The 26,656-nt window shown below is 36.9% G+C and overlaps 4 protein-coding genes across 4 annotated transcripts; 3 read left to right on the top strand and 1 right to left on the bottom strand.

Moving 5' to 3' along the window:
* The first annotated feature begins 3,062 nt into the window (after positions 1-3,062).
* sfrp2l (secreted frizzled-related protein 2 like) lies at positions 3,063-9,400 on the top strand. Its single transcript, XM_077567023.1, has 3 exons — positions 3,063-3,796; positions 6,957-7,037; positions 7,175-9,400. The coding sequence occupies exons 1-3, from the start codon at positions 3,277-3,279 to the stop codon at positions 7,558-7,560; spliced, it is 987 nt and encodes a 328-aa protein (XP_077423149.1). The 5' UTR covers positions 3,063-3,276; the 3' UTR covers positions 7,561-9,400.
* A 453-nt stretch (positions 9,401-9,853) lies between these two features.
* On the top strand, positions 9,854-16,258 carry tomt (transmembrane O-methyltransferase). Its single transcript, XM_077566223.1, has 4 exons — positions 9,854-10,115; positions 13,387-13,583; positions 13,665-13,787; positions 15,977-16,258. The coding sequence occupies exons 1-4, from the start codon at positions 9,854-9,856 to the stop codon at positions 16,172-16,174; spliced, it is 780 nt and encodes a 259-aa protein (XP_077422349.1). The 3' UTR covers positions 16,175-16,258.
* A 1,398-nt stretch (positions 16,259-17,656) lies between these two features.
* Positions 17,657-19,823, bottom strand: anapc15 (anaphase promoting complex subunit 15). Its single transcript, XM_077566082.1, has 4 exons — positions 19,471-19,823; positions 19,134-19,193; positions 18,465-18,608; positions 17,657-18,281 (listed from the first exon to the last, which is right to left on the bottom strand). The coding sequence occupies exons 1-4, from the start codon at positions 19,588-19,590 to the stop codon at positions 18,234-18,236; spliced, it is 372 nt and encodes a 123-aa protein (XP_077422208.1). The 5' UTR covers positions 19,591-19,823; the 3' UTR covers positions 17,657-18,233.
* A 1,322-nt stretch (positions 19,824-21,145) lies between these two features.
* folr (folate receptor) lies at positions 21,146-23,626 on the top strand. Its single transcript, XM_077566224.1, has 5 exons — positions 21,146-21,261; positions 22,313-22,445; positions 22,543-22,731; positions 22,878-23,013; positions 23,106-23,626. Exons 2-5 carry the CDS (start codon positions 22,317-22,319, stop codon positions 23,375-23,377), a joined length of 726 nt encoding a protein of 241 aa, XP_077422350.1. The 5' UTR covers positions 21,146-21,261; positions 22,313-22,316; the 3' UTR covers positions 23,378-23,626.
* The last annotated feature ends 3,030 nt before the right edge of the window (positions 23,627-26,656 follow it).

Raw genomic sequence — 26,656 nt, 5'->3', positions numbered from 1 at the left:
CACAATAAATTTGAGAATGTTTGTCTTCTTAGGGCGATCCCCAAACCTCCAGACTCCTCATTCGGGGCATCCCTAACTTAAGCAATTCCCTTGCCTCCAACCCCAACTCTACACTCCACTCTCCCGATGGAATACCCTGTTGGACCCGGACCTCTCCAAACTCTCCTCACTCCTCTTCCTCCTCCCTGTCACCCTCGTCTTCATCCTCCTCTTCCTCATCCTCCATCTCCTCCTCCTCTTCCTCCTCTGACAAATGGACCTGTGAGGTTGCGGATGGTCAAGATAAGGTGATCTTGAGAAGGGTCCCAAACGTGGCTCAAGATGGGCTTTATGCAGCAGGGAAGAAACCTGTTAGGAGGCCCCAATTGAAGTGGGTGAGTAACAGCATGAAGGAGAGGAAGAAGCAGCAGCGTAGACAAAAGGGATCTAGCTGCTAGACACTCCTCCAAAATAGCACCAAAGTATTAAGGTTAGCTCACTTCGTTGACTGCAACATCCTCTACACGTCGACAAAGTATTATCACGTCGATAAATTGTTATCTTCCCTTTGTCTCAGGGGACTTAAAGGCAAAGCAACTTAAGATACCTTTCTTTTTTTGGGTACATATTGCTGTATTTTTGTTCATGTTGACAATGCAAATAAATACAAGAAGCAATGTGTACTTTATTCTTTGGTAACAGTAGCATGCAGATGCACATATGGTATTTGTGTAAAAAAAATTAAAAAAAGGAAAGTACTAAAATTGTAAACTACGGCACTTAAAGTAAAAAAGTACAACATCTGAAATGCACTTAAATACCAAAGTGAGTTCTACTGTCAGTTATATACAATAGCCATTTTAGTAACTTGACATGTTTTTTTGTAAAACAAGAGTTAGCTTCCATGTTCCAATAGATTTGCTAATGTAAACTAATTACTGTTTGAATAGGAATGAATTCAATTGAATTGGACCATGTATCTTTTTTATGATTAAACATATAGTTGTTTTAAATGCCAAAAGTTTATGATTTGGCTGGCTCAAGATTTATCAGGTACCCTTTTTTTTTCAACTTTGTTTCAAAAAAAAAAAAAGGTACCCTTTTTCTAACCAACAAACAATTCTCTTAAATAAGGTCATGATGGGTGTCCATCTCAGGGGACGGCCATTTAGCTGCTTGCCGGAGGGAAAATGACATCACAGTTGCTCAGGTAACGACCAATCATGGCTCTTCTGTTTTCTGCGTTTAATCATGTGACAATTGCAAGCTTGGCCATGATTGGGTTCTGTGATCTAATTTTCAGCTGATAGTGGTTTTTTTTGTGTTACAATTCTCCTACGCTGAGGTTGAAAATCAAAACAAACACTCAACATGGCGGCTAACAGTTTAGCCAGTTAACAGCCACTTCAGTGACTCTGATGTCCCTCAAAAGGCCTGGCCCCACCTTCTGAGGTCACGTTCAATCACAGGGCCTCTTCAGTATACCACCTTTTTTAAACCTCTGTTGGGAAATTAAGATGCTGTAGAAGAAAAGGCTTGTTGGCGCATGTGTGGCAGCGTACCGAGGCTAACATGAAAGGTTTTTTTTTACCTCCCCTCAGGCTGAGTATACAATGACAGAGTAGAACACGCTAAACTGTAACACTGACAGTCTATTAACAGCTGTTGACAACTAACTGACATGATATAGTGTAGTATTTAGGGTCCATGTACATGATGCAGGTTTAAACTTAAAACTTAAAAAAAATTCATTCTTTACATAACAAAATCGTTTGAAAACTGGTTTTCCTCTGTACTTCTATTGCACACTGCACAACCCCAGTTGGCTTTGTTTCACATTTTTTCCTGTCATATTAAAGTTCTGGAATGTTTTTTTTTCCCACAGTTAGGACCATCATCACAACAAACAATGACAAATAGTTTTCTGTATCTGCCTCTCACCCAAACTCAACAACTCTTGCACACACCTTTGACCCAAATAGAAATAAGCGCTAATGAAAATGGATGCATGATGAATTTAACCCTGGAGAACAAACGGGGTCAAATTTGGCCCCTATAAATTCTGCTACTCAAATAACAAAGACCTTTTTTTTCTTTTCTTTTTTTACAAATTTAACTTCATAAGTCCGGAGTGCCACTTCTGACCCCTGCATGGGGGGCCATCTAGTGGATGAATATTGCACTTACATGAGCCAGAATGGTGGTGACAAGATGGCTGGCAACATGCTGTTTTGTTGAGCTGGAAATCAATCCAAACAAAAACATCTTCTCAGCAAACTAAGAGATGGTAAAATTGTGTTTTTTTTGTTAATCTATTTCATATCATGTTGCAGAATGCCTAGGAGTATGTTTTTTTTTTTTTTGATAAATTAGTAACTCTGAGCTAGTTCAAAAAACAAGGGTTAAAATTGAAAAAACATATATTTTGGTGTTCAGTGAACTTATAATGTATAATTCATAATTTTCCAAAGAAGAAAAGGGTTCTTGGGTTCTCCAGGGTTAAAAATGAATAAATAAATCAGACCGTGCTGCATATTGTTTGCATCCATTACACACAGAACCGGTATAGATTCACAAAAATACAGGAACAAGAACAACTCCTCATTCCGAGTTAGTTTAAGCTATTAGCCAGTAATTAAACTTCACATGGCATTTTCACACAACTCTTTTGATTGCATTTGAATTTATCACAACTGTTCAGCAACTAGCTAAACCAGTGGTCCCCAACCTTTTCTGTACCACGGACCGGTTTAATGTCTGACAATATTTTCACGGCCCAATCTAAAGGTTTAGCTGATAAAGACAAAATAAAATGACAAGAAAAAAACTGTGGTATTTTCTCTATAATAATAATGAACGTAAATCTACTGTGTAATCATGTGCAACTTTATTAACGGTGTCCGTAACGTCGCACCAACAACAGAGGTTGTCAAGTGAGACGGATGTAACACAGAATTCGGCCACTTTTCAAAATAAAACATCATTTTTGAAAAAAAAAAAATGCAATTTTTTTCTTTCGGTACCAAATGACTCACGGCCCGGTACCAAATGACCCACGTCCCGGTGGTTGCGGACCACTGAGCTAAACGACACTGGTTGCAGACATGGAGGTCGTCACCTCAGCTTCTAGGCAGGAGTGATGATTACAGGCGTCTGTCTGTCCTCTACCCCCACCCGGTTTCCTCCACGCCTCCTTTATTTACGCCCACCGATAGAGGGGAGGGAGCAGGCAGGACAGAGAGCTTCCAGCGCCGCGGAACTCACCTTTACTTGTCGCTGGGACCAAAAACAACCACCATGAGAGTGCTCTTGTTTGTGTTGACGCTCGGGGCTTCTCTGGCGTCTGACGCCCTCGCTCCTGCCCACCTCGGACCGCCGTCGCTCGGCTACAGTTCGTCGGTCCGCTCGGTGTGCAAGCCCATACCGAGCACCCTGTCTCTGTGCCACGGGATCGGCTACCGGCACATGAGGCTGCCCAACCTGCTGGGCCACGACACTCTGCGGGAGGCCCAGCAGCAGTCCGCAGCCTGGCTGCCCCTCGTCTCCAAGCTGTGCCACAGGGATACCAAGAAGTTCTTGTGCTCCTTGTTCGCCCCGGTTTGCGTGCCGGACTACAGCGGGGCCGTCAGCCCTTGTCGGAACCTGTGCGAGGCCGTGCGCGACCACTGCGTGCCCGTCATGAACGCATTTGGCTTCCCCTGGCCCGAAATGTTCAACTGCAGCCGCTTTCCACGCGGGACCCAACTTTGCATCCCTCCGAGTGGGGAGCAGGATGTGCGGACCCTGGAGGAGGTCACCCACGAGGAGGCGCTCAAAGGTCTGTGTAGGCTTACGTCTTTTCACAGCATATTATTAAGTAGTGATGGGCAAATGAAGCTTCATGAAGCACTTGTGATATTTTTTGACTCCTCTAGATGGCACTATTGGTTTAAAAAGGCAGTGGTAATGTAATACATTTTCATTGCACTAGCCTTTATATTTGAACCAAGAGCACCATTGAAGGAGGTATCTTAAAAATTCTAAACTTTTGCGTGTCCAATAAATCAAATGATGAGATGTCCGTGAACAGAGTCCTTGCAAGGATGATTTATTACAGAGAATCTCCGGTCACACACACTGAACATCACGTAAAGAGTGGAATTTCAGAGTGCGCGTGCCCCCTCCCTTGCGGAAGACAGCTCTTTACAGAATCCAAATCGGTAAAAGAACGCCTATTTCTCCTCCCATCATGAATAAGTAAAACAGATTGGTTCTCACACAATATGTTACATAACAGAATTTTAGTACACAGTTCGCACCTGTGTTCATCTTTGTAGACAAAATATACTGTTCCGTGTACTTTTCGTACTTTTTTCCCAAAACAGAATCTCACAAACAGATTGAACTTGACATGGCCGTGATGGTAGTGCGAACAGCGAGTGTGTGTGTGTGAAGCAGAATCTGTTCTCACGAAGGACACAAATAAGGAATTTTAGACAAAAACAAGGTACCAGCTAGGTTAAGGTCAAATTATACTGAGTTCAACACTATTTCGCCTGCTTTACACATCTATAAAACATTTCAACATGGTTAAAATATGAAATAAAGAATTAAAAATGTTAACAATGTCAACACCATCTAGAGGAGTAATAAAAATACTAAAAGTGCTTCATAAAGCTTCATGAGGCTTCATTTTCCCAGCACTATTATTAAGTATCGTAGCTTATTTCACATGTGATGTATAGCTTGTGAGACAGGCAGGTTTTAGTTTAAATAATGTTTTTTTTTTATTATACACTATTCACAAAAAGTTAGGGATATTTGGCCTTCAGGTAAAATTTCAGGATGAGCCTAACATGCGTTCAAATCTTTACAAGTCAACTTAATGTGACCTTCTCAATGTCCAACTGTCAAAAGTTTCAGTATTCTCTTTGCGCAAGTTGCTGTTCTCTAACAAGGAGCTTAACGGCAAAATTCACAAACGACAAAGCCCCAGCTCATCAAGATGGCATCCTCAGGGAACGGCTGTTGATGTATTTCAAATGGAAAGGCCTGCACTTTCTCAAGACCTGGATCCTATTGAAAAACCTGTGGGATCAGCGGAAACTCTGCACCCCAGAACCTCAATGACCTGTGGCCTGCCCTTCAAGAAGAATGGGATGCCAGGCCTCAGCAGACAATGAGTCGATTTGTGAACAGCATAAGAGTCGTTGTCAAGATGTAATTGGCACATGACGACTTATTGAGACGTTGACATTTTTGGTTGTGTCGTACCCACCATTGTTGTTAACTTTGATTCAATGAATTGTTTGAGAGGAGGAAATCCTACTTTCATATGATATCACTGTAGTATGAACTTTTTAAATTTTCCACAAATTTCACCTGAAAGCCAAACTTTTTATTTTTTTAATACTGAATATTTTTTAGTAAAAAAAAAATAATAATCCCAATGCATTTCAATGGGTGTCAATTATACACACATTTTCTCCATAAAGAGCGGGTCCACTGTACTGTCTAAACATGCAGACAAAAACAAACAAACAATTTGGCCTAGTGTTACTACCCAGTTAGTCTCATAGGTTTAGTTGTGTACTAGTAGGCCAAGTGGCATTTGTACTAGAAAAATGTGACTGCAGGGCATGTATTGAGAAACACGCAACATTCATGTTTCTGGAATGTGGGAGGCAACTGCACACAAGAGTGTCTGATGATTATTATTATTTTTTTAGACAAACTTTATTCGAAAAAAAGAAATACATACATATATATGCAAACAATTGTACATATACAACAAAATAAAATAAAATGTTAGCTATAATAGCATTTTTGTACTACCAGTATTCAATTTAAAACAAGATTCAGTTAAAAAAGGGTGTAGGAAGAAAATAAGTAAAACAACTTAGCCTATTTAGCTTATCTTAGACAGCAACTTAAGTAACAGCAAAAGGAGACAAATAACAACATAAAACACAACATTCAAGCAAAAATAAAGAAATTGACATCGCTGAATACAAAACACTCATGATGTTGTTGATTTTATTTGTTTTTCTATTCTTTATCTCATTTTAATATGTCAGTTTTAAAGCTGTATTTAAACCTACCTACCTATTGTTTGACATGATTTCAGTTCATTACTGCAGCTGTTCCATTCAAACCCAGAACTTCTCAACTGAACGGCAGTTGTGCTAACCGCTACATACCGTGCTGTCCTGCAAACTACAACTACAATAAAAATAACGGCGTCAGTGTCATCAAAACTGTATTATTATTATCATTGCAAAATCAAGATATTTGACAGCTCTTGTTTTAAATCTCATTACACAGGTGAATGCTGGAGCATACATTAAAAACTTTATACCATTATAGGGGTGGGAATCTTTAAATGTCTCATGATTCGTTTCCGATTTTTGGGTGTGCGATTCGATTTTGGATTAAGAACGATTTTTGATTCAAAATTGACAATGATTTTTGCTCCAATGTATAGATGTTCAAGAAATCGTAATGATCTATTCCAGTCTTACTCTCTAATGCTAATTAGCACTCTACTCGCGGCACTTTTATCACTCAAAAGAACGGCTGCACGCTGCAAAAAACAACAACTTTTTATTGGAATAACTTGATCGTGACTTTTTCCTTCTACTCTCCAATGTGACTACAACTTAACAGTGTATCAGACCGCATGGAACCACACTGCCCCTAAGTGGCCAAATCGGGTACAACATGAACAGCGCTCCCAATAAAGGCACGCACAAACAAAGGGAAGACAGTATGAAATATTTTAAATAAAATCGATTTGGGGACATTTAAAATCGATTCTGAATCGTACTAAATGAGAATCGATTTTTTTGGCACACCCCTAATACATTACAATAAGTCAGATGTTACTATACTCTATTTTCTTTCAAGCACCTCGTGTATCTTTAAGTAGGTTTCCTTTTTTCTTGCAGTTTACACCTCCGCAGACGCAATCATGCATAATCTCTCTTTTCAATCCCCAGGAAGTGTCATTTGTGATGCCTGCAGTCTGGCCGCTGAGGGAGAGACTGACATCCAGGACAACTTTTGTCAAAGTCCATATGGTGAGGACTGGGAGAGCGATGACGGGATACTATAACATGTGCTCCTGAGAGCGGACCATAATAAAAATAAAATCTTTTTTTCTCTGTTGTTTGTTTTACAATGTGTTGAAAATCACACGTTTTGTCTCTCGTCGCAGCATTCAAGATGCGTCTGGGCAGTGTGTCAACAGTGGGAGGAGACCTTCAGCTGGTGCCTTTGGCCCGAAGCCGCATCCTGAGGTGGGCAGGGGGAGGTGCGGAGAGGGCGGGGATTGGAGGCGCGATGACCCACAATGCTCTGTGGCTGCAGGAAGGAGGCACTTGCGCCTGTCCCGGCTTGGACTATGCAGACAAAAAAGATGTTTTAGTGGGGGAGGTCATTGACAAAAAGGTGAACGGGGTCCTGGGTGGATGGTATTTGGCCCTGGCTCGAGCGGAGGAGGGAAGGCTGGTGTTGACTCGGTTGGTGCGCTGGACTAGAGGCGACAAAGATCTGAAGAAATTCATCAGGGGACTGCTGAAGCAACCCTGCCCTGAGCTGTAGCCGTTAGGTCTTGAACTAATTAGCAGCTTCCATTTTTTTGTGCAAAATGTCCTGTTCACAAAAACTCTCTAAATAACCAAATGAATGATCCATGCACAGACTTTTAAGCACTTGTGCTAACGAAGAAGTGTGAAAAAGATACTGTGACTCTGCATTCTAACCGCTTGCTTAATGAATGGTCCCAATTATCTTTTAAAGGTGCTAATTGGCTCAAGGTCCAAGGCACATCTTTTTTTTTTAAAGGGTGCAGGGGGTAATAATGGACTCATGTATGGCACGGTTGTTTATCTGATTAACATTTCCCACTTGCAATCTTATATTTTGTTGTTTTTCCCAGTCATTCACATTTGTGCAAAAAAAATGGTGTCAAACAGGGTAGTGTATCCTTTCACACAATCATTTAATCATGCAGTAATACAAAAACCTCCTCATTGTAAATATATTCATATTTACATGCTTTCAATGCTGTTTTGTACACTGGAGTCGGGTCCAAACCGTGTAACTCCAATACTGTAGTCACTTTTCAGGAGACCCCAAAAATAAAATGTTTGTTCAACCATTAACTTCTATTCTGTTTAGTCCAAAAAAAAATATATATATATATATTAATAATAATAATAAATAACACTCCCATGTGGACTGACCAATAGCACCGATTTTTGAAAAAAAAATTACATTTAACAAATTGTAACTTATGAGGTTTTGGCCTGACGCCAGCAATAAATAACAGGGGTCACCAATGTGGTGGCCGTGGGCACCAGGTAGCCCCCAAGGGCCACATGAGTAACTGTTGTAAAAAAAAAAAATAGCTCACCAAAGATGGGACAATCGTAATTTTCTAGGAATGTTGAAGTAGAGATCATTGGAAAATGTGAACATTGGCAGATATTTTTAGAACTAAAATGTTGCATATATTGTAGCTATTTATCTGTGTAGTAATTATTATGAGAAATCATTAACATGATTAGTGTCTTCACATAGAATAAATGTCATTATTTGCTTATTATAACACAGCCTGACCGATATAGATTTGTTTTCTTTAGCCTGATGCTGATTTCAGTATTTGGCAGAATAAAATTCCGATAACCGATTAATTCTTTCTTAACAAGAAAATAAATCAAACAAATAAAATAACGTCTTTCTTGGTCCCTTAACACTGACATTAATAAAGATATGAAGTACAGGCAGAACATTTGACTGTTTTACAATGTTCTTTACTATTTTTTAACTTTACAATAGAGAGAATAATCTTTACCATATTTATTTTGGGGGGAGGGGCTCTTTTACGTAGAAAAATAAATATCAGCCCTTTTTTTGTGTGCTGATTTTGGATGGATGGATGATTAGATAGGTCAGGCCCTTCACATTTATTTCAGAAGTGTGTATCAAACTGATAGCCCTTCGCATTAATCAGTTCTCAAGAAGTAGCTCTCATCTTCAAAAAGGTTGGCGACCCCTGATATAGTTGACATAGTAACTGAACAAATCAGCAAATGAACTATAAACCAAAGTATGTTATACAGGTTTTTTTTTTTTGCATTTGATAAACATTTGGGTCAACTATTTGGCTTATTTAGGTGATATGGGAACATTTTGCATTTATGCTAATCCATAAATGAGGTTTGTTCCCTATCATTCTCATGTTTTTCTTAAACCTTCTGTATTGACTGAGCAAAGTGGGGAAACTTGACTCGATGTCAAGCAGACACACCTGTTGCTGTTAACTTGATACATCAAATGTCTGCTTACCTTGTCTTACAGACGGCAACATAATTCTGCTTCTCTGTTGCTGTATGGTGCAAAAAATAAACATGAGTTGTTTCTGATTGATGAAAAATAATGAATACACTTTGTCTTACTATTTTTTATTCTCTGTGGACTATAAACTATTACTGGGTGAACGTGATGCTTAAATAATTCATAGCATCGGGTCTCCAATCTTCACTTACACTACACACACACTTGGACCTAGCAGTATTTGTAACAGCTGCCGGGCTCGTTATTTGTAACGGCTGCCGGGCTCGTTAATTGTAACCATATTTTCCAGAGACCAGGTGAGTGCCGGTTGTACTTGCGGTACATTTTCTTCTGGTATTTATTATTATTATTTTTTAATCAATATAACAGAATTATGTCAGAATATCTCCATTAGCTTGTAGCATGTTTAGCAGTTTAGCATTCTATGTACCATTAGTACTATAAAAGTAACTTACCATACACTTTACACCTCCTTTTATTGTTTTCCTTTTGAACATTAATGATTGACAATTGTGATCGGTATGTGAATACTAGGATGCCGTTCCCTGCCATCGCACTGGCTTTCCTCCCTCTCCTGCTGACGCTGCTCATCCGATATCGTTTCTACTTTGCGTTGTTCTACCGAGCGGTCCTGGTCCGCCTATGGAAGGACTGTGTCACCGGTCTGAGTCGTGAGGAGCGGGCCTACCAGTATGTTCTCACCCATGCCACGCCCGGGGACCCAGACAGCATCCTGGACACTTTTGATAAGTGGTGCAGCAAGGTGGAGTACATCAGTAACATTGGACCCAAAAAGGGTGAGCAGAGAAGCTTTGATCGCAGGACTGTAGTGATCCAGTCCCCCCCCCCAATATATGTAAGAACGCAGTGGAAAGTTAACACATCTATGTCAAGCTTGAACCTTTTTGCAAAGGCATTTTTGAACTCTGAATTTATGTTGTGGGTCAAATTGACCCATTTGAAAGTTACAGTAAATGTAAAAAAAAAAAATGTAAAAAAAAAAAATCTCAGAAGCGTGACTGAGAGGAACTATTGATTGAAATTGTTAGAGATGGATTTAAAGACAGATTATTATTTTTTTTAATGCTGAAATGTATTAAGTTTCTGAAACGTTTGATAATTAAGCAAATCCCGGGTCAAAATGACCCAGGATTATTATTGCGAGAGAAAAAAAAAAGAGTCACAAGAGTGCAGATGAAAAATTGGCTTTGTTAGTTAAACAGGATTACACACACAAAACAATACTGAAACTTTTGGATAATTAGCTAAGCATGACCCCGGGTCAAATTGACCCAGGATGTTATCACTAATATCACAGAGAAACAAATGTAACGAATGGGTTGTTGTTGTTTTAATTGTTTGTTTGTTTGCAGTTAAAAAGGGACAAAAAGGAAGAAAAAATACTGATTAATAAACAAACATCCGTTAAACTCCATTTAAATAACAAAAAATAAATAAAAATACAGGAGACACATACTGTGTGTATTAATTTTTTTTATTTAAAAAAACAAAATTTGAATGCTTTTTTTAATGCTGAAATGTATTAAGTTTCTGAAACGTTTGATAATTAAGCAAATCCCGGGTCAAAATGACCCAGGATTATTATTGCGAGAGAAAAAAAAAAGAGTCACAAGAGTGCAGATGAAAAATTGGCTTTGTTAGTTAAACAGGATTACACACACAAAACAATACTGAAACTTTTGGATAATTAGCTAAGCATGACCCCGGGTCAAATTGACCCAGGATGTTATCACTAATATCACAGAGAAACAAATGTAACGAATGGGTTGTTGTTGTTTTAATTGTTTGTTTGTTTGCAGTTAAAAAGGGACAAAAAGGAAGAAAAAATACTGATTAATAAACAAACATCCGTTAAACTCCATTTAAATAACAAAAAATAAATAAAAATACAGGAGACACATACTGTGTGTATTAATTTTTTTTATTTAAAAAAACAAAATTTGAATGCTTTTTTTAATGCTGAAATGTATTAAGTTTCTGAAACGTTTGATAATTAAGCAAATCCCGGGTCAAAATGACCCAGGATTATTATTGCGAGAGAAAAAAAAAAGAGTCACAAGAGTGCAGATGAAAAATTGGCTTTGTTAGTTAAACAGGATTACACACACAAAACAATACTGAAACTTTTGGATAATTAGCTAAGCATGACCCCGGGTCAAATTGACCCAGGATGTTATCACTAATATCACAGAGAAACAAATGTAACGAATGGGTTGTTGTTGTTTTAATTGTTTGTTTGTTTGCAGTTAAAAAGGGACAAAAAGGAAGAAAAAATACTGATTAATAAACAAACATCCGTTAAACTCCATTTAAATAACAAAAAATAAATAAAAATACAGGAGACACATACTGTGTGTATTAATTTTTTTTATTTAAAAAAACAAAATTTGAATGCTTTTTTTAATGCTGAAATGTATTAAGTTTCTGAAACGTTTGATAATTAAGCAAATCCCGGGTCGAAATGACCCAGGATTATTATTGCGAGAGAAAAAAAAAAGAGTCACAAGAGTGCAGATGAAAAATTGGCTTTGTTAGTTAAACAGGATTACACACACAAAACAATACTAAAACTTTTGGATAATTAGCTAAACATGACCCCGGGTCAAATTGACCCAGGATGTTATCATTAATATCACAGAGAAACAAATGTAACGAATGGGTTGTTGTTGTTTTAATTGTTTGTTTTTTTGCAGTTAAAAAGGGGCAAAAAGGAATTTAAAAAAATACTGATTAATAAACAAACATCCATCAAACTCCATTTAAATAACAAAAAATAAATAAAAATACAGGAGACATACTGTGTGTATTAATTTTTTTTATTTAAAAAAAAATTCTTAATGCTTTTTTTAATGCTGAAATGTATTAAGTTTCTGAAACGTTTGATAATTAAGCAAATCCCGGGTCGAAATGACCCAGGATTATTATTGCGAGAGAAAGAAAAAAAGAGTCACAAGAGTGCAGATGAAAAATTGGCTTTGTTAGTTAAACAGGATTACACACACAAAACAATACTGAAACTTTTGGATAATTAGCTAAACATGACCCCGGGTCAAATTGACCCAGGATGTTATCACTAATATCACAGAGAAACAAATGTAACGAATGGGTTGTTGTTGTTTTAATTGCTTGTTTTTTTGCAGTTAAAAAGGGGCAAAAAGGAATTAAAAAAAATACTGATTAATAAACAAACATCCATCAAACTCCATTTAAATAACAAAAAATACAGGAGACATACCATGTGTATTAATTTTTTTTATTTAAAAAAAACTAAATTTTAATGCTTTTTTTTAATGCTGAAATGTATTAAGTTTCTGAAACGTTTGATAATTAAGCAAATCCCGGGTCGAAATGACCCAGGATTATTATTGCGAGAGAAAGAAAAAAGAGTCACAAGAGTGCAGATGAAAAATTGGCTTTGTTAGTTTAACAGGATTACACACACAAAACAATACTGAAACTTTTGGATAATTAGCTAAACATGACCCCGGGGTCAAATTGACCCAGGATGTTATCACTAATATCACAGAAACAAATGTAACGAATGGGTTGTTGTTGTTTTAATTGTTTGTTTTTTTGCAGTTAAAATGGGGCAAAAAGGAATAATAAAAAAAATACTGATTAAGAAACAAACATCCATCAAACTCCATTTAAATAACAAAAAATAAATAAAAATACAGGACACACATACTGTGTGTATTCATTTTTTTTATTTAAAAAAAACAAAATAACACAAAGACAATGGTAGCGAATGGTTTGAAACATGAAGTATTGTCTCAGCTATTACTAGTAAGTGTGTGTCCACCCAATAATTAAATACACCTCTGGGTCATTTGGACCCAGACATTGCTGTTCCTGAGAAATGAACATAACACACTGGTTAAAACAAAGTATTGATTTTGGCTTATACACGTTTGTGTCACGTTTGGTTGACCCAGGGACATTATTGTTGTTCCTCTCAAACAAACATAACAGAAGGGATCAAAACCTGGGATTCATATTATTAGAAATATTTTTTTCTGGTGAGTTTGTGGCTCTGTTTGTACTTAGGGAAGATCCTGGACCGGCTGCTGATGGAGCAGAGTCCTCTGACAGTCCTGGAGTTGGGGACCCACTGTGGTTACAGCACTGTGCTTATGGCCCGGGCGCTACCACTGGGTGCGAGGATCTACAGTGTTGAGATGGACCAGAGAAACGCTGCCATAGCGGAGAAAATCATCCGCCTGGCGGGCTTTGACGACGACACAGTGAGAGACGCGATCCCCGTTTCTTTTTATTGGTCTGTTTACACATGTGAGAAATATATAGCTGTGTTTATCATTGCTCAGGTGGAGCTGATTGTGAATCCATCAGATGAAGTAATCCCACGTTTGCGGTCTGATTTTGGTTTGGAGAGGCTTGATTTGGTCTTCATGGACCACTGGAAGAAATGCTACTGTACTGACCTGCAGGTAGCTGCAACAAATCATAACAGATTGATAAAAATGTTGATATAGCCAAGGACAACCGGATTCCAAGCAGTTTTGTAAACAGTCTTTTTTTTTTTTTTAAGTCCAGCCTTCCAAGTAGTAAGAGTACAGGATGTCAACAAGACTTTTTTTTCCCTTAGTCACGCTGACCATGTTCAAGTCATGTGAGCACTTGAATTACTGTCTTAACTCATTCACTACCATTGACGTCAAAAATGCATTTGAACTATTTCTGTTAGTTTAACATGTTTTCCACTTTTGTTAACAAGAGTATGAAAACCTAGAAAAAAATATTTTATTGTACATTTAGAACAGATATAAAAATGTATGATTAATCATGAGTTAACTATTGAAGTTATGCGGTTACAATAAATAAATAAATAATCACTTGATGCGATTTAAAAAAAGAAAGAAAAGATTATTTAAAAAATGAGCAGTCAGGTGATTAATTTTTTTAATTGTAATTAACTCACTCACTGCCATTGTCAACTATAGACGTAAAAAATTAATTTGAACTATTTCTATTAGTTTAACATTTTTTCTCACTTTTGCTAACAAGAGTATAAAAACCTAGATTTTTTTTATTGTACATTACGAACAGATAACAGTTAACTAGTGAAGTCATGCGATTAATTATAATTAAAAAATGTAATCACCTGAAAATTTTAATTGTAATTAATCGCATGACTTTAATAGTTATACATTTTCATACTCTTGTTCACAAAAGTGGAAAAATGTTAAACTAATAGAAATGGTTAAAATGAACTTCTGACGTCTATAGCCGTCAACGGCAGTAAATGAGTTAATGACTTCACGAGTTAACTCGCGATTAATCACAAATTTTATATCTGTTCTAAATGTACAATAAAAAAATTCTAGGTTTTCATACTCTTGTTAACAAAAGTGTATAAAAAAAAGTTAAACTAATAGAAATAGTTAAAATGAATATTTGACATCTATAACCGTCAATGGCAGTTAATGAGTTAAGATGACTGACCTGAGTCATACTGTTCTGTCTCTATGCAGCTGCAATGCAAGATATTCCAGTCCACTCTCATGTTATACACGAGCTGTCACTTGAAAGTTCCACAAATCTTACATTATTAGTCATAGCTTCTTATCGCTAATTTACTGTGCGAAAAAAAAGGATGCAATTAATACCGGTAGCAGTAAGTATTGTTTTTTTCATTACACTAAACTGGAAGGACTCATTAGAATAACATGCCTGAAAAATTAAACGAACTATAGTAAACATTACATTTAGGGATGTTTCAACTTTTTTTCATACTGATACATGAATGAGTACTCGACTCTTGAATAGTTACCGATATCCCTAGTACTTTTGATACATAAAATTTCCCCCCAAGACAATGACAGGTAATTTTAAAGAAATACCTATACATCCCAAGATAGCATTTTCCTTAAATCTGCATAAAATTAATGGCAATGGTGGCTGATACCTTAAAACAAGTCTGGCATCGATGCTCACTCAACCCTAATTAAAATTTTAAAAGAAAATAATTTTCAGATTAAATTACATTTGCAAAAACATTTTAAATAAAAACAGTTTGACCAAATATGAACATCTATTTTTTTATTTTAGAGATGTTTGATACCACATTTTTTTAAGACCGATTCCACTATGAGTACACTCAACTCGAGTAGTCAACGCTACTGATACCAATAGTAACTAATACTTTTGATACATAAAATTTCTCAAAAAAAAACAGTGACAGATCATTTTAAACAAAGACCTACATATACCCCCAATACCACTTTTCCTTAAAATTGCATGAAATTAATAACAATTTTCTAATCCTATACATAAATTACAAAAACTGCATCTTAATTAACATCTGTCGTACCGTTATGCCTTTAGTTCCTAATCATAACAAAAGTGGCCACAAGAGGGCGGTCAACACGGCTATCAGCAGCATTTACGAGTACTGATGGCTTAAAATAAGGCTGGCAACGGCACTGATATGATACCTGATATCGGTAATCGCCAATCTTACAACAAAAAACAACTTTATGAACATTAGTCTCTCTCAACCCTTCTTTTCATCCCTGTTAAATATGTTTCCATGGTGTCTCTTATAGTTTTGTTTACTGCACTTCATATCTCCGGCACTGTACAAATGTATTGTTTTTTTGATGTGATGTTGTTACAGATGTTGGAAGGTTCTGGTCTGCTCGGGAAAGGATCTATAATTCTGGCAGACAACGTGCTGTTTCCCGGCGCTCCCAAATTTCTCAGACACATTCGCAAGAGCGGCTTGTATGAATGGAAGATCCACCGCGCCACACTGGAGTATAGCAAGGGGATCAGGGATGGGATGGCAGAACTCGTGTATCAGGGGATCAAGTAGACGAATACCGAGTGACAGCGTCAAGAGTTAATTGAGCATGAACGCTCGTTGACAAAATGAAACGGATTGGACCACTCAGTGAAATCAAAGACTGTAATTGACCATTTGCACCGACGTCACGTGTTCACGTGCCTGCCCTATGACGGACGGCGGAATGAAATGATTGTTGAATGGTAAGTGGGCGTGACCCGGAGCGACTTAGTGACTTTTATTTGACAAATTAAAAGTTATTATTGCCCATAGAGCCATGGAATCGACTACTTCAACCGAAGTTCGTCTGTCAGTCGAAGTTGCACATTTAGTCGGGACTCATTGAACGCGATGTTTACTTAAGTCAGAATTGCTAGTTTGAAAACAGCCCCTTACCTTCTGTTGCCTGCTGTTTTTACCAAGTTAATGAAATCGCCGACTTTGCCGGAATTCACAGCGCACGACCTATATCATTATGTAGTCAATGCCGTCTCTTCTCCTTACACCGGGGCTGATTCAAAAGCTTGTCGCTGGCTGAGTCTCTGAGACGAGATGCTACGCTCCCACCGGGGGACAATATTAACAATAACTTGTCACTTAATACTTTTAAAGAAGGTGCATTTTAAAACTAAGATGTGTGTTGGTGCAGTTGGAGTGGACGCTAACTATCTGGCTCGTTAATGTGATTTGAAACACGCAATTCGACACCTCTGTTACAATCTTTGTTGGAGTGTACGTTTACTAGTAAAATGTATGAACATTTATCTACTAACCTCGCAAAAAATGATCTCTGCAAATCTGTGAATACTTTGTGGGCTGCCAGTGCTTTCTGTTGATTGCTGCTATCCATCGACGTCTTTTGTCTTCATTAGTAGGTATGCGATAAAAAGCAACATTTGGTTTACTCCTTTGTCTATCTGTACAACCGACCGCACAGCAAGATATGACCATTTTATAAGATAATCGATTAGATAAAGAACTAAACGCTGTACGAGATTCAATGGTTACAATACAGGCAAGTGGCTCTTTTGCCGTCCAGCGTCCTGTAGGGGGCGTTTCCATGAGTGATGTGACGTCACGTGCAAAAGGTCAATAGCAAGCAAGATTTCCATAATTGTTCTGAACCCAATGTAGTCAATCATGCCTGCTGTTAATGCAGTCTTTTCAGTTTTGCAGCTACAAATTGGTGAACGTCTGTCCAAGATGCCTCAACATGCTCTTTTTACACAGTAATGTTTGTGAACTGTTGCTTATTATCACAAGTTAGCTCATTGCAAAATGTCCATCCATCTGCTTTTTAGTCTGTCTTACTTGTCCATCCTTAATTGTTGAAAATAAAAAAAAATAAAAAGCTAAATCTTTGTATTTTATATTAACTGCTTTGAAAAATATCCAAAATGATGTAACATAATACATAATATATATATATATATATATATTAAAAAAAAGTTTAATGTTATCCAAAGTGAATTTATAATAAACCCAACAAAACTGAAAATGATCAAAGACAGATTTACTGCAACATTTTAATGAGGAGTCTCCATGCGTAACAAGTGTTATCGCTGACTCAGCTAAAGTGTATTGTCCTGGTAGAAACTTCAACGGGTGACACATGGCAAACAATATGACAAGGTCAAGGTTAATTGGTGATGCATTGCATGTAAAAAAATAAATAAAAATGAAACCCCATGAGGAACTTTGTACCAGGAGCGACTTTTACAGTAAGCAATGTCCGGCAATATTTCAAAGCTATGACTCATGGGATGGGTGTGAAATACAAAATCAGCTGTCCCTTTTACATAATACTACAATTGGTTAAATACATTTTTAAAAATCTATATATTGAATCATGTAAAACAACAGAAAATTGACAGCTGTTAATGAGCCTAATAAGTCTCATTTTAGGGCCTCTCCCCTGCTATCATAGCACATTCATTTATTTAGCTATATTGTTGCAATACACTCACCAGCCACAACGTTAGGTACACCTGTAAACTGTACCAAAATGTGGAAACCAAGATATTGGAAAATACTCTACATCGCTGTTAACGTCCTATTTTGGTGGGAAGCATGTACCCCAAAATCTTTGTCAAATCATCCATTGGTCTTGATCTTGATCTTGTCCCTCCATGTCCACCTGACAAAATATAAACAATTAAAAGTCTTTAAAAGTGTGTTTCTAGAATGGCTGAATGTCTTAAATATAAAAACAAAGACAAACTTTGGAAAATGGGTTTCTAGAATGGGTGAATCCCTTAATTATCTTAGTATTTAAAATCCATAATGTCCAACAAATTCCATAAGTGACTTAGGAAAACACCTCATTGATCTCGCCATCGTCAGGTGACTCGTTGTAATCGTTCATCTCATCCATGTCCTGCATGTCTTCTTCATCTTCTGAGTCCTCCTCACTGTCCTCGTCTTCATCATCTTCCTCTTCCTCCTCCTCCTCATAGCCTCCTCCCTGCACCACGTAAATGGACATGGTAAAGAAAGGCACAGAAATATGTTTTTGTTTATAGAGTAAAAATAGGACCAAGTACTGAAAATGCTACTAATACCACTGCATAGGGCTTTCATTTGCAGCAAGAATAGCACCAAAAGCTTAAATTGCATGATGTAAGCTGTAGCGTATAGTGGTAACCACTAAAGCACTGTACTACTAAACATTATCTCTATTAAAGTATAATATACAAGTATATTATGTTAATGTTAGATGACCACAAAAATACTATCCAACTCTAACAAAATATAATTGTGTGGAACTGGTGTAATTTTTCACACTTTATTGTTGAATTATAGTATAACAATAGTGAAACATCATTATGACAAATGCCTTTTTTTCTCTCCGCTTTATCCTTCATAAATCCCATTTAAGATGTACAAATATCTGTCTCATTAAGAAAGCTATGTAAACATTTTGCAGGGCTGAAGGTCGTGTATAAGGTTTGTGTTAAAACACTGGAAAGTGGGCACAAATATAGATTACCTCAAAAATTGTTTTCCCAATTGGTAGTTGGTTGTTGTCCTTCTCAGCAATGCTCTGCAACTAAGGTAAAAGAAAGGGTAAAAAGATTTATCGTGAACTGTATGGGGGATATCACAAATTCACAAGTATCAAGTTATGCGTCATTCAATTCATAATATATTGTATTATTCTGTTGTTGTTCATCTTAAAAATTGTAGTGCAATAAATCTGCAATCAAATAAATGTAAAATAAATCAACTCAAATCTAATGGGAAGAACTGAAGTAGCTCAGCATCCACAACAGTGGTCGTTGAGGCGTCGATGAAAATCTTTCAACCTCAACGGATATGTACATTACCCAGGTTTGATGCTGCTGTTCCTGCTGCTGTAGCTCCGTCTCATCCACGCAAGGTCGATCCAAGTTGAACCACAGAGATTCGGTTATTCGAGGAAACAAGGAGGGGAAAAGCGTGGACATCTCGGCTTGGGATCACACCAAAACTGTGCCTGACGCCACTGAGACGCGTTAAAACGCATTTACCCACGTCTTCTATAGCAACAGCAATAAGTGACAACGCCAATCTAAATAAATAAAGATAAATACACACACTTGTTGCTGTTGGTTAGCCTTATAATTCGACCGAACGTTTTCTAACATTCAAATCAAACATTGTCGGAAGTTATGAGTGATCTTTAAAAAACATCCGGCTATTTCCGGTTGTGTCTCATTGCGCTAAGGTTCCGCTTAGGTTTTTGAACCCAATAGGTTGATCCAAAATATTTAAAATTGTACTCCGGATTTATCCAACTACGGTCTATATTGGGGGCGGTTTAAAAAAAAAGAAGTCATCAATGTGTGTTTTAGCTTCTGTTATGAATTCTCCTGAAATAGTGGTTCATCTATTTTGGCAATGTCCATCAGTAAAATATTCCTGGTGTATGTAACAAGTTATACAGTATTGTTATAGTGGGGAAAAAATTGTGCTATTTTGGAAGAATCTGCTTTTTGGTTTTGCTGGAGGGGAACAATGAGAGAAAATCACATGTGTTTTTGATTAATTGAGTACTAATAATGACTAAATTCCATATGCATAAATGTAAGTTTGTAGGGGGGGGGGGACATTATTTTTTTGTCTTTTAAACAAAAAGCAATTACAACTATGTCTGCTTGTGTTGAGTCCAATATCTTTGTATAAATTTATTTTGAGTATATACATTTTTTAATCCCCCAAGCGTTATGTTTTTATTTATTTTTTATTTTAATTGTTATTAAATAAAGTTGTTTAAATAAACAGGAGGCCAGAAAATCACATAATAGTTTAGCTTACCATTCAAATTATGTGCAATTCTTACGTCTTCTTCATCGTGGTTGATAAGTTTGCAGACAGCCATGACAATTTTAGCAGGAACACATGTGTTACTGGTGAATTGGATATGCTACTCCATGGTGCAGGGGCTGCATGGGGGCAGAGTGGTTACCTCAGAGGTTGTTGGTTTATTCCCTGACCCTTATAAACATGTCGAAGAGTCCATGAGCAATATACTCAACCTCTATAGTCGTCAAAAGGTGAATACCTGGTAGGTGTAAAAGTGCAAAAAGTGACACACGCACACACACACACACACACTATAGTATGCATAATGTACTTTATATCTATGATTTTTGTTGCTCAAGAAAAATCGCCCAAAATTTTGCACAATTCGACACGACTTGCTTCCAGACACATTTTTACCTACTTGTAGTGTAATTTCACTATTGGTGGGTAGCTAGGCCCGTCAAATACCAATATATTTGTATAAAAGTAGAAAAACATGAAAAGTTCATCGTTTGTCCCCTTTAACTATTCTTAACTTTAATTCTTAGGTCATCGTGCCATTTTTGTGTATATTCAGTGGCCTAACCTTGAGATAAGATAAAACTACCTTTATTAGACATAATAAAATCCATTATCACATGTCTTCTTTTCTACAGTCAGGCGTGTACACGTGTGCGTGCGTACACACTGGCTAGACTTTGGACTTTTCTTATTAGAGGGCCATCTGTCATGTCTTTGGTGACACTCGAACACATTCCAGTTCATTCTCTACAGAGGTGTGATTTCAGAAAGTGTCTTGGGCTTTAGAACAATTTGCAGAATACCTTAACGAGGTAAACAATTTCCTTCATCATCGAAGACTATCTTAACCTCCAGTTTCTTTCTTTCTTTCTTTCTTTTTTAAAGTTCCACTAGTTATCTGTGTATTTTGTAGTGCTGTGATTTGACGAATGATTTGTAATTTTTCTTAAATCGATAAAAATGTTATTGGGAAGATTCCTTACAGACCGCTTACTATTTACATGTGTGTTCTTCTAATGTTTATAAAGTGTCTAAACACTAAAATGAGGACTGCTGATATGTTCCCTGAAGACTTACTACTATTTACAAGTGTGTTCTTGTTTGTGAAGTATGTGTACACTAATGTGATGACTGCTGATGTGTGTCAGTTTGTGTTTTGTACTTTTGATTGTCATTTTGTTTTGGACTGAACGTTTTGGAGTCATTATTACCATATAGAGCTAATTACCAGTAAGTGTTTCACATGAAATTAATGGTTTGTAGGCTTAGTCAGTGGGTTAATTAGTGTGAAGGACTACCAGCATAATACACACTTATGAAGTAGCAAATTTGCTCAAGTTACTTTTAATAATGATATTATTATATGCCGTTATAAATAATTATATACATTTATGTGAAGATACGGATCATCAATATGCAACACTTTTCTCCAGTGTTTACATTTTCAAATACTACTACAACATTCTTAGAAAATCAAAAGACCAGATCACTGCTGATTTTTTTTTGTACAGTATCAGGCCCACGGGCTAGTTGTGTTGTACTTGGTCTTACGGGCACAATGTTGGTGACCTCTGGCCTACAGGATTGACTGTATTCAGTCTACATGCAGTTAATGTAGACAAAGCTGATGTACAGCTCTGGAAAAAAACAAAATTAGAGTTTATTTATTTATTTTAATTTTCTGCACATAAATGCTCTCAATGACAAAAATTGGGATTTGGGGTTATGGTAGTTGTTTGGGAGGGGGAAAACCGTTCATTTTAGTCAAACATGTTCAGAGGAAGTGATAATTATGCTGTAGTTTCTTCCAAAAAATTCCTGAGCTGTATATACATACATTATATGATTTACTTTGTGCTGCAGAGCCATGTGGGTTGCTCTGGTCTTGCTGCTCACCCTCTCCAGGGACGCTCTGTCTCAAGACAAACTCAATATGTGTATGGATGCCAAACACCACAAAGTAAAACCTGGTCCAGAGGGAAAACTTTACCTTCAGGTGATGGACACAAATGCAATTGGTGCACATCTCATTCGATGAATACTTTACTATGAAGAGCATTAAGTGCTTATTGTGTTCTTTCTTTTGTTTTTAGTGTGCGCCGTGGCGTGACAATGCATGCTGCACAGCAAATACCTCTGCTGAAGCTCACGAAGATAACTCCTATTTGTACAACTTCAACTGGAACCACTGTGGTTCGATGAGCCCTAAGTGCAAGAGGCACTTCGTCCAAGACACTTGCTTCTATGAATGCTCACCACATTTGGGGCCCTGGATACAAGTGGTGGGTACTGTCGCTCTTGTCTTAATTCAGTCCACACTGATGGCACTAGACTTGGTGGAATTAATATTTGAATATTTTTGATGCTGTTTAATCCAATCGTGCATTGCGTCATCTTGCTGATTATGCATTATGCTTTGTTTGTGCAGGCGGATCAGGGCTGGCGCAAGGAGCGAATCTTGGATGTACCTTTATGTAAGGAGGACTGCCATGACTGGTGGGAGGACTGCAAAAATGAGATGACATGTAAGACAAACTGGCACAAAGGATGGGACTGGAGCACAGGTGTGTTTTTGTTATTAACGGACTAACTAAGATACTTGTAAATATTTGAAAATTTGAAACTAAACCAAAATAATCATCTTTCTGTTTTCCAGGTGTTAACCAATGCCCTAAAGGCAGCAAGTGCAAAAAGTGGACTGACAGCTTCCCAACGCCTAAATCCATGTGTGAAGAAATCTGGTCTAATTCCTACCTTTATACTACACACTCCAAAACATCAGGGCGGTGCATGCAGCTCTGGTTCACTGGGCCAAACCCCAACACGAAGGTAGCTGAGTATTATATCAACAATGCTCGGCAACTCTGTAGTTTTTCGGTCACATCACTGCTCTTCCTGGCTACATCGTCTCTTTCTTCTCTGATCTAAACACAGAGTTCATTATTTCTTGTCTGTACAACTTGGTCAGAGATAAATCTATTAAGATGAAATTGAGTGACTGTTTCATTATATTTTTTTTTTTTCTTGTACATCTGGTTTAGGGGCTTTCTGTCTGTGAGAAACCCCACGAATGAGACAAACTTAGTTTTATTTTATTTTATGTATTCTTCTGTGAAATTGAAATTATGACAGATGTCTCTTTTGTATTGTTTGCTCCAAAATTTATTGTTAATAAAAGCTTCTGTGTGGACATTAATTTACAGGTAATTCAATTAATACGGTATATCATTCATTGTATCATCATCATTGTTTTTTTTAATTTAACTACACTCATTTATTTTCTATCAGTATCAGGATCAAACTGAAGCTTGAGTCTATCCCAATGAATGGGTAAGAAGTGGGGTAAACCCAGAACTAGAGATGAAACTGTGATAAAATTTCAGACAATTTATTATACTTCTGTTTCACAAATATGATCATCAGTACTACAGTATTATCTCTGAGAGTTGTAAGATGACAAAGAACATGCTCGTGCTATGGAACATGACAGAACGTAGCCCAGATGACGAGATGTTTTCACTAACAAAGATGACTACGGCACAAGTATGGGTGCATTTAGCTTTTTGTAAGATAGAAAATGGAAAATGAATTCAAAAATAATTACCCACTTTGAATTATGTGGTCACTACCAACAATTGTACCACCACCACCACCACCCAAGTCTGTTAGATATGTCACTCTTTTAGTACATTTCATGGGGTCCTACATGCTTGATAAATCATTTTACTTACTGTTGTTGATTATTTTGAATGTGAAAAATCTACATAGGCTTACCAGTTTAGTTAGGTTTTTTTTTCTTCCGTTTATCATCATCATGATAATACTGATAATGTGATCGTTTTGGTCACAAATGTTCATAGCATTTGATCTCTACCCTGAATTAATCACCGTTCAAACACAGGATTGACACAGGAACACTATATGCACTCATGGCCGCTTAAATCACCAAAGAATCTGGGAGCAAGGTTGCAATATCAAGCAGACATTCCCATTTTGTGCTATAAAATATATATATTTTTTTTTAAGTAAATGCAGTGCGATGCAAGTATTTATATGTACTGTCTTCTCTAGTAACTCCAGGTAATAGATAAAAAAAAAATTAAAAACTTGAAAAACACAACCACATGTTTAGAAAATAAAAATTAACCAGGAACTGCAGTGGAGCATCGAACAGTTTAGACCAGCCAGCACCAGTGGTTAGTGCAGGCTCTACTGCTGGCTAATTATTGGGTTCCAGTTTCCTATACCCCGGTATGTGTGTGTGTGTGTGTGCATGTGCGCATGTGTATCTCTATAGGATCCCGTTTGTCTGCAGGTTTGTTTTATACAGTGAGTTAGATCCAAAAACAGTAACAGAAAACAATCTGATGTATGTTGTGAATTTTGTCCAATTGGCATTGACATTTTAGATATGAATTGCTTTGTGACATTTGACTCAGTCAGATATCTAAAAACCACAACATTACAAACCAAGATGATAACATCCAGGCAATTGTGTCGTAACATATTGCACGTGCTAACTGTAAGTGCAACAGTCAAGAACCTGCATGACAAATCTGATGAATGTCTAAGTATGACTCGGGTTAAAATGATACTATCTGACAATTTAAAGATGCTTTGACAAGCTAGTAAAAATGAGTCCATGAGTTTGAAAGGCCAACCTTTATACAGCGGTTATAAAAAGTCTACACACCCTGGTTCAAATGTCAGGCTTTTGTGATGTGATATAAATCCGGGGACCGTAATACATTTTCCTGCATGTATTTGGGATATTTTGTTATGGTACAATGGAACCAGGGTTGAACTTTTTATCTATGTTTTTTATTATGTTTGTTGCAAACCCAACACTGCTCTTCGTCAAGGAAAAGCATGGTGGTGGTGGCCTCATGCTTTGGTGCTGTTTTTCTTTAAAAGGACCATATGGCCTTTGACAAGGTGAAGAAAATTATGAACAGAAGTAGTAGAGAGTAATAATTTAAAAAAATAAGCCAGGAAGGGCCCTCTAGAACATCCAAAATGTATTTGTATTAATCAAAAGCGCTATAAAAGGTATTATGTCTGTGCTGACTCCCATTCAACATGAGTTTGAGAAGTTACTGGCTTCTGATTGCAGCCACATCCTAGTTATAAGAGGGTGTGCACACTTATGCAACCACATTATTTCATGAACTTATTTACCCTCTTGAAATTATTTTTTTCCCCTTTCAATTGCAGTTTTCAGGTTGTAGGTAACAATAATGGTGGGCAAAGTTTTGTAATGATTTACCTAGGTCTTATATTTATTTTTTTTAATCACAACAAAACATGGCATTTGATCAGGGGTGTGTAGAATTTTTATAGCCATTGTGATTTCAAAGGCAAACGTTTCACTAATGGTTATTCATGTACAGTATATTCTAACAAGTTATAGTGAAACCTTCAAATTTGAACAATTTGAAGTATTTTTAACTGTCATACAAATGTAAAATTAAAGAATCACACTGAAATAAAAAAGTTAAAAAAATTAAATAAAACTACTCACCATTTAAACAAAACTGAAAGATACGTACATATCAGAAAGGGCACAAGAAACCATTTATTGGCATGATTCTCTGGGCATTTATATTAGCCGTTAGTCATTATGCTTGGTAAAATTAATCTGTGTATGTAATTAGTATTTTAATAAATACAGTGGTATTGCTCACATTGTACTGGGAACCTTTTTTCTTTTTTTTTCCTTTTATGTTCAGCTCCTTCGTCAAATAGTTTGGTGGATTTCTACATTGCATTCCTTCTGTTGCTGTTTTGTGTTGAGATGAACATTTATTGCAAATGCAATTAGGCAGAACGTGATTTTAAGAGGGAACACACAGAGACAAAAATGAGAACAGGACAAAAAAGAAAAAGAAAACTCAAGACACAGATTTACAGTAGCGCTCAATGAATTGAAGCATTATGAGATTTTCTGACTTCTTGCATGTTGCTGCACATGATGATGGTTTAAACTCAAGTTTTTATTACATTGTGGACACAATTACACAGGTGGAATAAATTCCTGATTAAGTTTGCGTGCCGGTGTAAAAGACAAGGTGGACATTATTCAGACATTATGAGTGTAATATTTGAGGCAATGACTGGATACGTAACTTAAGTATACTTGGTACACATTAATATCTAACTACCAGATTGATTGGTTTACTTTTCTGCTTTGTCAACAGGTAGACATTT

This window comes from Vanacampus margaritifer, chromosome 5, assembly GCF_051991255.1.
Source record: "Vanacampus margaritifer isolate UIUO_Vmar chromosome 5, RoL_Vmar_1.0, whole genome shotgun sequence".
Classification (NCBI taxonomy): domain Eukaryota; kingdom Metazoa; phylum Chordata; class Actinopteri; order Syngnathiformes; family Syngnathidae; genus Vanacampus; species Vanacampus margaritifer.
The sequence above is the reverse complement of the archived record's forward strand: the minus strand, read 5'-3'. Positions and strand labels throughout refer to the sequence as shown.